This window comes from Aquarana catesbeiana, linkage group LG04 (genome assembly GCF_042186555.1).
Source record: "Aquarana catesbeiana isolate 2022-GZ linkage group LG04, ASM4218655v1, whole genome shotgun sequence".
NCBI lineage: Eukaryota > Metazoa > Chordata > Amphibia > Anura > Ranidae > Aquarana > Aquarana catesbeiana.
This window is the reverse complement of record NC_133327.1, coordinates 169,268,200-169,285,881: the sequence shown is the minus strand read 5'-3', so window position 1 is coordinate 169,285,881 and position 17,682 is coordinate 169,268,200. Positions and strand designations below refer to the sequence as shown.

General features: G+C 40.9%; 1 protein-coding gene across 1 annotated transcript in view; it reads right to left on the bottom strand.

Annotated features, from left to right (window-relative positions):
- CLSTN2 (calsyntenin 2) overlaps positions 1-17,682 on the bottom strand; it is a 1,488,165-nt gene that overhangs the window by 377,312 nt on the left and 1,093,171 nt on the right. The window contains exons 7-8 of the mRNA XM_073625925.1: positions 3,944-4,192; positions 878-999 (exon numbers count right to left, since the gene is read on the bottom strand). Of these exons, the coding sequence (XP_073482026.1) occupies positions 878-999; positions 3,944-4,192 (371 nt within the window). The remainder of the gene's footprint in view (positions 1-877; positions 1,000-3,943; positions 4,193-17,682) is intronic.

Here is a 17,682-nt window from a genome sequence, read left to right as displayed (position 1 = left end):
ATAACTATCTTGAATGCAGTTATGTCATGATCACCTTAGACAATGTCTGTAGAAACTTTATACATGCAAAAAAGGAGCATGTATTAGCATAATATTTATTATTATTTTATAAAATGTATACCACAGAAGGAACAGGGTGTGTATTCTCACCATTAGTATCTCACCCACAACATTTTTTGACAGTGATTTCTAAAGAATTCGGTTTACATTATGGCTATACATTACTAATTACATATTAGGTCTAGTTATTATTATATCAGGTCTATCTTAATGATTTATCAGCATGTGATGATTTGTTATGACTACCATAGTGAACATTTGACAAAACATAAAAGCACTATTAGACTTAGTATGTAAAAACAACAAGATTACACAGACGTACAAACCAGAACTACCTGCAATACATCAATGACAAATAATGAGCGTACTGTATCCTGCATGCCATCAGAATAACAAATATAGATTGAGAAATGCCCTAAGACACTGAAAAACATAGTCAATACAAAGTTGCCGTTCTAACTGAGATAGAGACATTTTGGTGTGTTTTCTAGTTAAAGAACATATTATAAATGAGAGCTGCCATAAATAATGGTATATTGATCAGTAAACTGCAGTCAATAACATGTGGCAATACAATCATTAGGCACAGCAGAACAAACACTAAACACTGCCTTTGTGGTTTGCCTGCACCTTTTAAAAGGACCACTTGTCAATGTTCCTTCTGGAAAGGCTCAGAAAGTGACCTCTCTGTTAACAGAGGTTGTACAAAGCTGTAGGGGACATAGTTATATTCATTTGTTCACACTAGGCCTGCAAACTGAAAAAAAATTCCACATATTCTCAAATTCCACAGAGTAGAGAAAGAAAAATCTCCTACCTGATCTAATTTCCAATGAAACTCTGCAGGTCTGAATGTGTCAGCTTGGTCAAAATCACGGCGTAACAGGAAAACAAGACGGCAGTTGTGTATGTACAATGCATAGTGATGGCGATTCATTTCTACAAGAGAAGTACACATAGATACTCAACAAAGAGCACTTGCATATATATATATATATATATATATATATATATATATATATATATATATATATATATATATATATATATATATATATTAGAGTAATACAATTACAATCAATCCAAAATCAATCAATTTTACTGAGTTAAATCCTAATTGTCAACCAAGCATTTTGGGTACTGGTGCTAGATAGGTCCACTTTTGCTTAATGTGTATAGTCCCATCACTGCAATAGGCCAATTATATAAAACAATACAAATAGCACAACAGTAAAAACAAGTAGTAAGGCATATGAATAAAAGGGCACAAAGAAAGAACGACCAACAAGGAAGTGTGGCAAGCAATTGCATTACAGAACACAAATGTAGACTTCTAATAACTTAAAGTGAACCTAAACTTAAAAAGTAAAGCAAACGTGGCTGATCAATAAAAAGTTAGGTATCTCCAGATGCAATAGTTTTAGAATTAGTCCTTAACCCCCTACATATTACCATATTCAAAGATAAACTATACAGGCTTTCTAGTATAAAAAAATGGGAGAACTAGGATTAAACAACATCTACACTTTTAACCTCTCTATGGCATGAGAATTGCCTTTTGCTTGCATTTACCTACTTTGCAAGACTTGAAGCTTTTTTGCCCTTATGAATTGATCTCATGCAACTAAGCAATTTAAAATGAAATTTATATTTTAGATTATAGTCGTTTCCAATCAATCAAACTAATTCAATTCCTGCTGTTAACTACCCTCCTGAATTTAAAATTACAGTGTGTCTAGCCCCAAAAAATTACTTTTTTTTGTTTTTGTGAGTCATGTTGAATAGAAATATTCATTCTACAATAAGTAGCACCATAAAATTACAATTTCTAAAATATATATATTCATACATATTTTTTAATCCAGCCAGTAGGTGGAGCTCTAGCCCTAGTTTTCCATCAGTAGCATTGTATCCATTTCAGCTGTGGCAGAAGAAGTCCTTTCGTTGGGCCCCTTTCACACTGGGGCGGTGGGTGCGTCAGCGGTAAAGCGCCGCTATTTTTAGTGGCACTTTACCGTCAATTTTGCAGCGCTATTTGCCCGCTAGCGGGGCGCTTTTACCCCTGCTAGTGGCCGAGAAAGGGTTAAAACCACCGCAAAGCACTGCTGAAGCAGCGCTATGCCGGCGGGATAGCCACGCTGCCCCATTGATTTCAATAGGCAGGAGTAGTGTATACACCGCTCCTTCACCGCTCCAAAGATGCTGCTAGCAGGACTTTTTTTTAGCGTCCTGTCAGCGCACCGCTCCAGTGTGAAAGCCCTCCGGGCTTTCACATTGGAGAGACAGCAGCGGCTCTTTCAGGGCGCTTTGCAGGCGCTATTTTTAGCGCTATAGTGCCTGCAAAGCGCCCCAGTGTGAAAGGGTCTTAGAGTATGTGAATGGGTCATCAATGCAATGGCTTATTCCTTATCACACATGGAGCCTATGGTTTCTATAAGCAAAGTAAGCTGCAAACAAGCAGATGTGTTGTCCTGTCTTTTTAGCTAAGCTATAATGTTCTGGGAACCTTTTGTCATTTATTAAATGTTTATTTATACAGACATTATATATAGATAAGACAAGTGGTAAAACAGACATAAAACAGCAGTTTAAAAATGCATAATTTTTATATATATATATATATATATATATATATATATATATATATATATATATATATATACCGTATATACTCGAGTATAAGCCGAGTTTTTCAGCATCTTTTTTTTTTGTGCTGCTGAAAATGCCCCCCTCGGCTTATACTCAAGTCAGGTTATCTGCCGCCATGTCAGTATTGATGCGGGGGGAAGGAAAACCATATTACGCCGTACATTGTCCCCTCCAATTCACAGCAGGGCTGTGTGTATAGGAAGTCTGCGCCATCCATGCCGTCCCGCCTCCTCCTCGTCCATGACGAGGAGGAGGCAGAGCTTTGTTACAGTGGCTGTGTGTATAGGAAGTCCGCGCCATCCACTGTTACAGAGGAGGAGGAGGTGGGACGGCATGAACGGTGCAGACTTCATATACACACAGCCCTGCTGAGGGGGCAACGTACGGCGTAATATAGCTTTCCTTCCCTCCGCATCAATACTAACATGGCGGATAAGGTACGTGGGCACAGTGAGGATTGCAATGGGCATAGTGAGGCATGCAATGGGCACAGTGAGGCTTGCAATGGGCATAGGGAGGCATACAATGGGCACAGTGAGGCTTGCAATGGGCACAGTGAGGTTTGCAATTGGCACAGTGAGGCTTGTAATGGGTACAATGAGGCATGTAATGGGCACAGTGAGGCTTGCAATATGCACAGTGAAGTGCAATGGGCATAGTGAGGCTGAAAATGGGCACAGTGAGGCTGAAAATGGGCACAGTGAGGCTGCAGATGTGCATTGTTGACCCTCTTTTCCACTTACAGTAGCTGCTGCATTCTCACCCTAGGCTTATACTCGAGTCAATAAGTCTTCCCAGTTTTTGTGGTAAAATTATATTCAGGTCGACTTATACTCAAGTATATATCGTTTTACATATAAAAATATATGTATACATATAAATATATATATATATATATATATATATATATATATATATATATATATATATATATATATATATATATAGTCTATACATATATATATTAAATACTGTATATATATATATATATATATATATATATATATATATATATATATATATATATATATATATATATACTGTGTATACATATATTTTTATATGTAAAACGATATATACTGTATATACTCAAGTATAAGTCGACCCGAATATAAGCCGAGGCACCTAATTTTACCACAAAAACGTAATTAGCGAATGGATATTTCCCATTTCGTTTGCAGCAGAAAGTGTTTCATAACCACACGTACATTATATGAATTTACTACTCAGTTACCTGTCTTGTCAGAATTGCATAGTATTGTCTCCTTCTCTGCTCTTAACCCTGGGCTAGGACCATGCTTCATCCACATGGTGATAGTAAACTGATCAGTTAGATTCTTGGGAACAATGGCATCTGGAATCTTCACTCCTTGCTTGCCATCAAACTTGAAGATCATTCCACTGGTGTCCATAGGTAGACCAGCTGTCCAGTTGGTGGCAGCACTGGGTGTTGGGAGCAGGTCAATAACACCAGATGAGGCTCCTAAATATTAAATGGAGAATTAGTAAACCAGTTTAGACAATGCATAATAACAATAGGATCAAGAGATTGTCAGGGCCACAAGTATTACACAATGGCCCAATGGGTCTGCAAACCACTAGCACCCCTTGTTAAAATTATTTAAGGTTTGTTTTAATGATTTATAGGTTCTTTGTACTGGGCAGTTTCTTGGCTTTCCTTTTGTCTGTTTCCGGTACCCCCTTTGCTGTATCCAGGCAGGATTTCAGCTATCAACTGTTCCTAGGCAGATCAGCTAGTTGCTTTTCACGCTTTGATTGGCTAAAGACTTTACACTGACCTTTACATATCTTCTCCCTGAGGTGTTTGTCAGCGGTTAGACCTTCAGTCAAGACACGCTGTCCCACTCTTCCTTCGCTTTGTTGTGGATATCTTTTATTTGGGGTATCGTTGCACACTATTGTGGGTGGACAGTGTGGTTAAAAACTTTAATGGACTGTTAAATTCAGCTTGAGTGACTGAGCTTTGGTGTTTGATATTTATTTCAAAGCAATTATTGCTTTGTTTATTGTTATAAAAGTGGTTATAAAGGTAGAATGTTATTTACTTTAATATATACTATACATGAAGTTAAAAAATCTTCTATGTGCAGCATCCCCCTTATATTTACTATATTTACTATATTTACCTGATCCAAATTTATGAATTTCCGAATTTATGAATTTTCAAATTTTTCGAATTTATGAATATTTGGAAAAATGTGTTAAATGGGTTTTCGTTAATTTGGATGTTTCCGAATGAACAAATTTGTCAAAATTCATTAAAAAACTAATATGTAACAAAACGGATTGCACATGTCTACTGTTTGGAATATATTGTTTCACACTATTCACCAGTCAAGTCCATGTAATGGTTTGGCTACATCTTGGGACATTAGACCTATCAATACTGCAAAGTGAATTCTAAGGAACATGCCTACTGTTTGGAATATATTGTTTCACACTATTCACCAGTCAAGTCCATGTAATGGTTTGGCTACATCTTGGGACATTAGACCTATCAATACTGCAAAGTGGATTCTGAGGAAGCCCCTCATCCAGGCCAAACGCTTCGATCCATATACATCATGTTATGCACTGATGCACAAAACGGTTATACTATATGTCTATAGTGTGGATATAATATGTTTTTATGAGACTCTATTTTAACCTTGTATGACTAAATGTTTATATTTTCTGTATATAGTATTACTATATGTCTAATACTATTTTTAGGCACTTAAAAACCCCCCTCTTTTTCCCTATAATCTAAATATATATATGTACACCCCTCACATTTTTGTAAATATTTTATTATATCTTTTCAGCGCCATGATGTCATCATGGAGGAGTGAAAGAGGACTCCAGTGGCAACCTGTGAAGCTCTGGTGAACTCCATGCCCAAGAGGGTTAAGGCAATGCTGGAAAATAATGGTGGCCACACAAAATATTGACACTTTGGGCCCAATTTGGACATTTTCACTTAGGGGTGTACTCACTTTTGTTGCCAGTGGTTTAGACATTAATGGCTGTGTGTTGAGTTATTTTGAGGGGACAGCAAATTTACACTGAGAATTCGGCATCAACACACCTCGGGTCCGCCGTGACCGTTTGTTATGTTTAGTTTTACTGGAATTGGTCTGATGTGATCTGCACTTTACTCTGGCTGAATTTTATTGTTCTAAATGTGAGTGGATTGTTAGAAGATTGCAGTGTTTTAATAAATGTGTGTTACTGGTTTACACTATTGGAGCATTTATATTTTTTTCATGTGGACCTCATGTTATACATTCACTGTGGAACAACGATTGATCCTATTACCCTGGTGTGTGGTAAATAAGCGATTTTTGCCTTGCATGAAAGTGCTGGCAAAATAAGTCGGTGAGTGCAATTCTTGAGGGAGTGGAATCACTGTTCACGAGGGGAAAGGTGGAAGAGACACGGCATCACCTTTGTCTTTATCAAGAGTTATTGTCACTTGTTTTGGACACTTGTCTCATCACGTGTGATGTCACATCTATTTTTGGACTGATTATTTTTAAGATTTATTGCACTTTAGTATATATTTTGTACATGCAGTGACTCCATATATGTATCACTGGAGACGTATATTTATAAGTGTCTATACGTGTGAGTGTTGAAATATATATCAAGAGGGTCACACCATCACTGTGTTAAGGATACTTGTACACCTATATGGTTAGTATATGTACACTTATTATTTATAGTTTATAGATCTGTTCAGAGTTAGATCAGATATTGTGTTAGTGTATAGGACACATATAGAGGGTCACACCACCATTGTGTTAAAGGCACTAGTACACTTTGTTAAAGCGCCTCTTATTTTTTCCTGGATGCCTGTGGGAGGATTGTGGTAGTCACAGGCACCCTTGATCAAATATTTAGTATATTTTTTTCATTAAGATGCATTTCTTATTTGACCCCCTACTAAACCTTAGTTAACCCTAATCAATCCAATATAACTCCTTCCTTTCCTTCTCCCCTTAGCTATTTATTTATTATTTTTCTGCATTTTGTATTTCTATTTTTCTTACAAATATCTTTTTTTTTCATTTCATTTCATTTATTTGTTCTTTATTTGTTTTCATTTGCATGTAGCATGATTTGTACCAGAAATGTTTCAGTGTCACTTTGAACAGAACAGATTATAGAATAAAAAGTATAAGAATTTATAGTTTTTGTCTATAGAATACATAGAAAATAAAATATTTTTTACAAGACAATATTGCCAAATAAAATCCTAGTTTGGTCCTCATCAAGAATGTATGGTTTGCTTTATTATCTTAAAGTGGTTGTAAACTCATAAACAAAAACAAAAAAAAAACTGCAAGACAAAGGCTAGTAATCATCGCATACTAGGTCATTGTGAAATACTTACCGAAACTGTTGCAGCGGTCCCCACACACCGCTGTGACCAGTTTATTAGCTCTAGGGCTGTGATTGGCTGGAGCCGTGTTGATATTACAGCATTGGAACGTCACGAGTGGGCCTTTTCTTCAGTGTGCATGTGCCGATGATGTTGGCACATGGGGATACAGTGAATATCTCCTAAACTGTGCAAGTTTAGGAGATAAAAGTGGTGTAACAGGGTTTACAACCACTTTAAGTAATTACATAGTTATTGCAGAGTAAACAGACCCATATTAGAACAATTTATCTGGTCCTAGTTTATTAGCCATAATGGTTTGAAGCTGCCCTTTTATATTAGAGCACCTCTCGATCCAACCATTTTCATCTCATGTATATGATTCCAAAGGGAGTCCATAGAAATAGGGAGTGATTTGTTATGCAGGCTCATCAGGGTTTACTTCCTCTTTAAATTAGCTGGGAACTGCCAGCACAATAGTCACCTATATACATACCTATACGCCTGATCAAGTCTTTTCTCCTTTTAGGTCTTGGGCACCCTGAGAGTAAAGCTAGGATGAGCTTCACACTTAGATCCATGCCTTTTCATAGTTATGCTTAGGTTGAAGAAGGAATAAAGACTCACTGGTCTAGGAAAGCAAATCATGATTCCCCTGATTCATAAAACATCCAGACCCGGGGGAAATCCATTATTATATTATTGGGCAAATAAAGTAGAAAGCTACTTTGCTTTCTTATTCATATCTGTTCTCTAGCAATCAGGGTTTTTGAAATGTTAATGGTTAATGCATCATTTTTATTAAATATTTCTGTTGTTATAAATAATAATTTTTATTTGAATTTTGATTAGCTCAATTATTTTTCCTCACTGTAGCACCACCCCAAGGCCCCCTGAGTAAACCTGCAGTTGTAGCCAAACATTTTATGTTTGACATTATTTTGCTTCATCTTATAGACTCACAAATTGTATTGCTCCAGATCATTGCAGAGTTCTAATTATCTGTGACAGCTGTCATGCTTAGTTAGCTTGTTTCGACAATGTATTTTGGTATACTGTATATCAGTAGTGTATACATTTAAAACTTTATGGAATAGCATCTATGGTGTAGTTCCAATTGGTAATAAGAATATGATAGAACTTTTTTCCCTTATCTTGTTGGAGTTTGAATCATGATGCCTTTATGCAGCTTGTCATTTTGTAGCTTTTACTTTTCCTGGCTGAAGTTAAGTCTAATCATAACTTTAGCTTTCCAGGAGAAAAAAAATGATAATGCTCTCTTAAATTCATATTTTTTCAAACAAGGTGGTCAGGTTTTATTTAATTTGACCCATTAAGATATTTGAAAAACTTGGTGGACTATACATTATTTCCACTTTCTTTTTTTTAGTTTACTTTTCCCAACATTATTTCACCATTGGCTAAACGCAAAGGTACACCTTATGCACCTATATTGTACCAGCTCCATTGTGCTTTCAATTTGGACTGGGCCATAGCCCAGACCTGACGTCTACAGGAGATATAGCAAACACAGATATCAATTGTGTAGCAATGCTGCAACTTCAGAGTTGGTCTACATGAATAGTTTATCTTATGCAGCTGTGCATAAACCTGCCATGAATATAACTATGTACTCTATTATATACACATATGATTTACAGCGTGGCCTTGTACTGTGAAATACGTAACAAAACAGGTTGAATGTGACTGTTGTTTAAAGCATGGATAAACAGAATTTACAATAGTACTCCAAAATAGGCAAAAAATATAAAAGAATTGTTGACTAGAATATACACCATCTAGTTAAAGATTGGGTATCCCTTGAACACACACAAATTCCACAACCCCTAAAAACTCTCCCTTGGATACATTCAAAACATCATCCAACGGCAGCTAAATCCCATCCTCTAATAGGTCCCACCTTAGACATCTTCTCCGAAGTATCAAAAACCAACAAACCAAAACCCTGGTTGGGCCCTATAACCCTGTTGAAAGATAATCCAGACTTTCCCTCAGGCCTAGAACATAACTTCCTTCTAAGAGACTGGCCTCATAATGATATTCTGACTAAGCACTTTTTCAGAGGGAACACTCTCAAAACAAGAGAGGAGGTCAATAGAGAAATTTCCACGAAATCCATATCTTATTGGCACTATTTACAAATCAAACGCTTCCTAACCAGCCAAGGCACTGCACACACATGGACGAGACCACTAACTACCCTAGAAAATCTCTGCACCCAAAAAAACACCACAAAGACACATCATCTCCATCCTATATGTATCTCTCTATATGGGACTAAATGAGTTTAGCAGTACGTCCTGTCAAGCATGGGAACGGGAGTTCAATATCCGTTTGACAGCTGATGAATGGGAAAACATTTTATGTACGCTCATAAAGGATCTCTTAACGTAGCAACACAAGAATGTGGGTACAAAATCATTACACGTTGGTACAGAACACCCACCCTACTAAACAAATTCTACCCCCAAGTCTCTGATAAATGTTGGAGACGTGGAAAGGATGAGGACACTATGATACATGTATGGTGGTCGTGTCCCAAGATCCGAACATTCTGGGAAATTGTCCATGACACAATCAGTACAGTCACATCAGAAAACTTGAATTTTAACCTGGCCCAATACCTCCTGCACTATACTAAAACGTCCGCTAGACACTGTATCCCTTGTCACTGGCGATCAAAAAAATACTCCTTCAAGGAAAGAATGGTTCTCTAGAATTAACCACATTGAAAAAATGGAGGAACTTATCAGCATTTCACAGGAAAACATTTCAAAGTTTACCTCAACCTGATATAACTGGTTACAATTTAAATCCATTAATGCTTATAAAGATGTAATATAACACTGGGAAAGATGAAATGAGGTAGAGTGTATAGACAGTCAATGGGAGGAGAAAGGAAAGAATACATATGCTTCCCCCCCCCTCTTTTTTTTTCTTTTTTTTTATAATTTTTTTTTCCTTTTTTCATTACTATAATAAAAAGGAAAACTAATGCATAATATGTTTCAGATACAATATATATGTGTATAACATGTTATCTACACTATATTAAAAACTATTTTTCTTATTTTTTTCTTTCTTGCATGCAAACAATGTAACACATTCTTTGTTATTGACCATATGTTGTTATCGTTACTTTAATTATTGTATGCTGTTATGTTCTTCAATAAAACTTATGGAACAAAAAAAAGTATGTAACAATATTACCTCAGTTTAAAATAAAAAAAAAATAAAGATGACCTTTAAGATATTAAAACACCTGTGCTTCAAACTATTTGCCAACATACACTTACTCATCATAAACAGACTGCATTGCCCTATTTACTTGAACACATTGAAGGGCACCATTCCTATCAATTAAAAGCTGGTCTGTGCTAAACTTTGCTGTCATCTCCTCCTGGCTGTGTTTCTCCTGGGATTTTACTGTCCTCTTCTCTCTTGTCTGTAAGGCACATGGCAATTTATTCTGTAAACAACAATGACTTAGGAAAGGATGGGTATTAGTATAATAGTACCCATACATTCAACTATATAGTCTGTATTTTACCATTAACCACTTGCTTACCAGGCACTTAAACCCCCCTCCTATCCAGACTAATTTTCAACTTTCAGCGCTGACGCACTTTGAATGACAATTGCGCAGTTATACAACACTGTACCCAAATTAAATTTTTACCATTTTTTCACCACAAATAGAGCTTTCTTTTTCTTTTAAATTGTAATTTTTTTATATTTTGTTATAAAAAATTTTAAACGGGTAATTTTTCTCCTTTATTGATGTACGCTGATGAGGCGGCAGTGATGGGCACTGATAGGCGGCAGTGATGGGCACTGATGGGTGGCAGTGATGGGCACTGATGGGTGGCAGTGATGGGCAGCACTGCCAGGTGGCACTGATTGGCACTACAGGTGGGCATTGATAGGTGGCACTTGTGGGCATTGATAGGTGGCACTTGTTGGCACTGTTAGGTGGCACTGTGGGCACTGTTAGGTGGCACTGTGGGCACTATTAGGTGGCACTGTGGGCAGTGTTAGGTGGCACTTATAGTTGGCACTGATGAGGCAGATGTGCCTCTTCCACTTGGGGACCGATGTCCCTCACATCCTAGCCGGTGATTGGCTTTTTTTTCTACTCACGCTGTCAGGGGAGGCCTGACAGGGAGCGCGCACAGGGGAGGCCGTCATATGACGGCCTCCCGGGAATGCAGGTCCGCGCTGTGGCCGTCATTCGGCCATAGCGCGGATGCCAGGAGGTTAATAGCAGATATTTTACTCTCCTATATATTGTTTTGAAATAATGATTAAATGTCAGGGGAATGAAGAACAGAATGTATAAAGCCTGAGTTAAGTGATAGTAAAGTCTCAGTTTTTTTCTTTAAAAATAACATACATGTTATACTTACCTGCCCTATGCAGGGGTTTTGCACACAGCAGCCTGGGTTCTCCTCTACTCGGTTCCCTCCTGGCTCCTCCCTCCTGTTGAGTGCCCCCACAGCAAGCAGCTTGCTATGGTGGCACCCAAGCCGAACCGCTGGCTCACTGACTTTGACAGCAGCAGAAGCCAATGGCGCCATGCTGCTGTTTTAGCCAATGAGGAGGAAGAGTTCCGGCCAGCTAAGACACTCCTACAACATCGCTGGATTGAGATGGGCTCAGGTAAGTATTAGGGGGGGCTGCTGCACACAGAAGGTTTGTTATCTTAATGCATAGAATGCATTAAGATAACAAACCTTCTGACTTTACAACCACTTTAATATATCAAGTAATGTGTGCTGAGATTTGAAATTTAATAGTAAAGCAGCTCTTTCTACATAGCTGCAGCTACTTTCTCCCTATCACTCAGATATACAGTACCTCCTTGTAAAAATACTGAGCTGCATCTGTAGAGGTTAGGGACCTGGACATACCCATAGGGATCAACAAGTGTATAGTAACTATCATACCAATTCATCCCTCAAGACTTCCTCTGACTGGCTGAGTGTCAGAAACCAAAAAAACAGACCAAGACAGAAGTACAGTTAAATCACACTTGTTTAATAATAAAAGTAAAAAGAACAAACATAGTCAAAACATAGCCAAAGTTCAGTAACCAAAATGGATAGTCAGCCAAGCCAGAAGTCAGGGATCAAAGTAATGGAACAGCAAGCAGGATCTGGAGCCAGAAGGGATGTCAGCAAAGCCAGTTTTTAAACAGGAACGCAGGAGATAGTTTCTTGTGATGCAACCGAAGCGAAGGCAGAGCTCCACTGGATGGGACGGCTTAAGTAGGCAGGACTGACAAGGAAGATCATCAACAGCTGAACAACTGTGGAGAGAGATGGGAGCTGGCAATTAGCCGACAGCTGAGTGGCCGGCTCAGAGAAGGAAGGGCTGAGCCCAGCCCTGACAGTACCTCCTCCTCAATGACCCCTCCCCCTCGGAGGACCATCAGGCTTGAGGGGAAAACATCTATGGAAATCATGGAGGAGGACAGGGGCATGTACGTCCGAGGATGAGACCGAAGAGCGTTCCTCCGGACTGTACCCTTTCCAATGCACAAGGTACTGTATGCAGTCAGGGAACCTATGGGAGTCAACAATGGACTGTACTTCATACTCCTCATGGTTCTCAACCTGTACAGGGTGAGGACATGGCACCGAGGTGGTAAAGCGGTTGCAGACCAAAGGGTTTAATAAGGAGACATGAAATACATTTGAAATACGCATATTAGAAGGAAGGTCTAATGCGTAAGCCACTGGGTTAACCCTGCAAAGAATATGGAAAGGCCCAATAAACCGAGGTGCGAACTTCAATGAGGGAACATGAAGTCAGAGGTTGTGAGATGACAGCCAGACCCTGTCCCCAACCTGGTAGGAAAGCGCAGACAGGCATCTGCGGTCAGCATGGAGTTTGTACCTATCATTAGCATGACGCAAAGCCTCCTGGACTTGTGCCCAAGTGGAACGAAGACCACAGAGATGCTCCTCTATAACGTAGGAATTCTCTAAAGAACAAACGAGTCAGGCAACATGGAGGGTTAGAAACCATAATTCACCATAAACGGGGACAATCGGGAAGCAGAATTCAAGGCACTGTTGTGAGCAAATTTTTCCCACGGTAAAAGGTCTGACCAATTGTTATGATGGTCAGAAATATAGCAATTCCAATATAGGAATTGCGTCAAGGACTGATTGGCTTGTTCTGTGGCTCCATTAGACTGCAGGTGATACACAGAGGAGAAAGCAAGCTGAATTCCAAACTGTGCACAAAAGGCTTGCCAGCACGGGGACACAAACTGACTACCCTTGTCCGAGACAATCACCTTGAGTAGCCCATGTAAGCGAAAGATCTCCCGAGCAAAAATGGAAGCTAGTTCCTTAGAAGTGGGCAACTTCTTAAGTGGAATACAATGACACATCTTTGAGAACCTGTCAACCACCATAAGGATAACAGTGTTGCCTTGAGAGTTGGGTAACTCCACAATGAAATCCATAGACAGGTGAGTCCAGGGCCTCTTGTCATTGGGTATGGGTTGTAGGAGGCCCACTGGAAGGTGTCATGGAGTCTTACTCTGAGCACACACGGAACAGGCAGCTACGAAAGCAGTTACATCAGCATGTAGACTAGGCCACCACAATTGTTGGGAAATGGCCCAAACGAGTTGATTCTTTCCAGGGTGGCCAGCTGCCTTGGTAGAATGGTAAGTCTGGAGCATGGAGTCAGTAAGTCAGTACGGAGACTCTCTGGGACAAAGCAGCGGTCACAAGGTTTCTCACGAGGAGCATGGACCTGAGCAGCAAGAATTTTGTCACCCAAATGAGAAGTGAGACTGGTGCGAACCGTAGCCAGAATACAATCAGGAGGAATCACAGGAACCGGAACTGATTCCAACTTGGAAGTGGAGAAAAATTGTTGTGACAAGGCATCAGCCCTTACATTCTTAGTAGGGGGTAGGGATGAGCTTCGTGTTCGTGTCGAACCCATGTTTGACTCGAACATTGGCTGTTCGGTCGTTCGCCGAATTCCGAACATTATGGGCCATTCGCGCCAAATTCGTGTGGCGCGTCATGGCCCATAATTCACTGCGGCATCGCAGTGCATTGCTGGATGATGATTGGCCAAGCATGCACTATGACCTGCATGCTTGGCCAATCACAGCGCCGTTGGTAGAGAGAGCTGTAAGTGGCCAAAGCCAGGGTGGCTTTGGCCAATTATGGTTCAGGGGGTTTAGAACACGCCCCACACTATATAAGGCCGCCTGCACGGTGGCCCTGTGTAGTGTGTGTTCCGGCATTGAAAGAGAGATAGATAGACAGAGAGACAGTGTCATTTCATTTGAGTTAGATAGATTAGGCAGGACAATCAGTGAGTTAGCTGCACTTACAGTGTATTGTGTATATATATGCATCCCAGGTGTTGCATATATATATATATACACTGTATTCAGTTTAGCTAGATCCATTCCTGCTATCTTCTTACTGACAAGCAGGCTTGTCTTGTTACAGTATTTACAGCTACCTGAAGAAAATTGCTGGTGTTCTTTTGATCCTATTAATACCACAGTCAGGCAGCTAGACTATTTACAGTTAGTGCAGTGTGTCCTGCTCACAGTGTTCAGCTAAAACTACAAGTTAGTGTGGTGCGTTCTGCTCACAGTGTTCAGCTAAACCTACAAGTTATTTTTTTGCGAGCTCTGCACAGTGTTCATCTGAAGCTACAAGTTAGTGCAGTGCGTCCTGCTCACAGTGTTCATCTAAAACTACAAGTTAGTGTAGTGAGACCTCTGCACAGTGTTCATCTAAAGCTACAAGTTAGTGCAGTGCGTCCTGCTCACAGTGTTCATCTAAAACTACAAGTTCGTGTGGTGCATCCTCCTCACAGTGTTCAGCTAAACCTACAAGTTATTTTTTTGCGAGCTCTGCACAGTGTTCATCTAAAGCTACAAGTTAGTGCAGTGCGTCCTGCTCACAGTGTTCAGCTAAAACTACAAGTTAGTGTGGTGCGTCCTCCTCACAGTGTTCAGCTAAAACTACAAGTTAGTGCAGTGCGTCCTGCTCACAGTGTTTAGCTAAAACTACAAGTTAGTGTGGTGCGTCCTCCTCACAGTGTTCAGCTAAAACTACAAGTTAGTGCAGTGCGTCCTGCTCACAGTGTTCAGATAAAACTACAAGTTAGTGTAGTGAGACCTCTGCACAGTGTTCATCTAAAGCTACAAGTTAGTGCAGTGCGTCCTGCTCACAGTGTTCAGCTAAAACTACAAGTTAGTGTAGTGAGACCTCTGCACAGTGTTCATCTAAAGCTACAAGTTAGTGCAGTGCGTCCTGCTCACAGTGTTCAGCTAAAACTACAAGTTAGTGTAGTGAGACCTCTGCACAGTGTTCATCTAAAGCTACAAGTTAGTGCAGTGCGTCCTCCTCACAGTGTTCAGCTAAACCTACAAGTTATTTTTTTGCGAGCTCTGCACAGTGTTCATCTAAAGCTACAAGTTAGTGCAGTGCTTCCTGCTCACAGTGTTCAGCTAAAACTACAAGTTAGTGTAGTGAGACCTCTGCACAGTGTTCAGCTAAAACTACAAGTTAGTGTGGTGCGTCCTCCTCACAGTGTTCAGCTAAAACTACAAGTTAATGCAGTGCGTCCTGCTCAGAGTGTTCAGCTAAAACTACAAGTTAGTGTGGTGCGTCCTCCTCACAGTGTTCAGCTAAAACTACAAGTTATTTTTTTGCGAGTTCTGCACAGTGTTCAGCTAAAGCTACCTGTAGAAGGTTGGTGGTGTTTTCCTGATCCTATCACTACCGCAGGCAGCTAAAAAAGCTACAAGCTATTTTTTTGCAAGCTCTGCACAGTGTTCAGCTAAAGCTACCTGTAGAAGGTTGGTGGTGTTCTCATACTACAGGCAAGCAGGTGATTTTGCTAGCTGCAGTATCAGTACATATATATATATATATATATATATATATATATATATATATCCCAGCTTAGTGCAGCTACAGGCCATTAGTATGTCTGGAAGGCCAAGAAGGAGAGGCAGACAGTCACAAGCCAATAAGAGAGGGCAAGCAGGCTCTGTGTCTAGTGCTGGTCGTGGAGACGGTGCATCCTCATCAGCACATGGCCGTGGGACACGCTTGGCCTTTTTTTCGGGAGCTGGCCGTGTTGAGCCACAACATGCGGAAGACTTGGTCGAGTTGATGACCAAGCCGTCCTCATCCTCCTCATCCTCTCTCACCCATGCTCAGGGTACTTTGTCTGGCAAAGCAGCGGCCTCTTCCCTCGGCTCAATGTCATCAGTGACTCCTTCCCTAGCCCCACCATGTCCTCCCGAGGAGTCCCTCGAACTGTTTGACCACAGTGTTGGGTACATGCTCCAGGAGGATGCCCAGCGTTTGGAAGGCTCTGATGATGATACTGAGCTCAATGAAGGCAGTAACATGAGCACGGACAGAGGGGGTGCCCAAGAAGGACAGCAATCTGGCAGTCATGCTCCCCCTGCTGCAGCATACTGTCAGGTTTGCTCCAGTGATGAGGAGGGAGGGGATGATGAGGTCACTGACTCATGGTGGGTGCCTGATAGGAGAGAGGAGGAGGAGGAGGTGGCACATCACCAACGAGGCAGGATGCCCTCCAGGGGCCAGCCTAAGGGCAGCACATTGACTGCATCACACCCCAAAGCTCCACATGTGCAGGGCGCTGCAGTCTCTGCACGTTATTCAAAAAGTTCTTTGGTGTGGGCCTTTTTTGAGACGAGTGCATCAGATCGCACCGCTGCTATTTGCAACATATGTCTCAAGCGTATCTCGCATGGCCAAAACATTTCCCGCTTGGGTACCACATGCTTGACCAGACATATGTTGACCTGCCATGCAGTTCGTTGGCAAGCGTATCTAAAAGACCCACACCAAAGAACAAAGAGGACCTCTCCTTGCTCCTCATCAGCTGAGATCTCCAACCCCACTATACCTTCAGTCCTCTCTGAGACCTGCACTGAGAGGAATGAAGGTGTAGAATTAGGTGTGTCACAGCCAAGTACTTGTGGGCAATCAGCTTTCAGTACACCGACATCAGATTGTACCAGGCAAATTTCCCTGCCCCAGCTGCTGCACTACCAAAAGAAGTTCGCTCCCAGCCATCCACATGCCCAGCGCTTGAATGCTAGCTTGGCAAAATTGCTAGCACTTCAACTGCTGCCTTTTCAGTTGGTAGACTCTGCCCCCTTCCGTGAGTTTGTGGAATGTGCGGTTCCTCAGTGGCAGGTACCCAAATGCCACTTTTTCTCATGGAAGGTGATTCCGGCTCTCTACCGGCATGTGGAAGGCAATGTCCATGCCTCGCTGGACAGGGCGGTCAGCGGTAAGGTGCATATTACCGCTGACTCATGGTCCAGCAGGCATGGACAGGGACGTTACCTAAGTTTCACCACGCATTGGGTGACTCTGCTGGCAGCTGGGAAGGATGCAGGACAAGGTGCAGCAGTGTTGGAGGTTGTTCCGCCACCACGCCTCCAAAATGCCACTACTAATGATTGTGACACACCTCTCTCCTCCACCCCCTCCTCTTCTTCTTCCTCCATGGCCTCTTCCTGTGCTTTG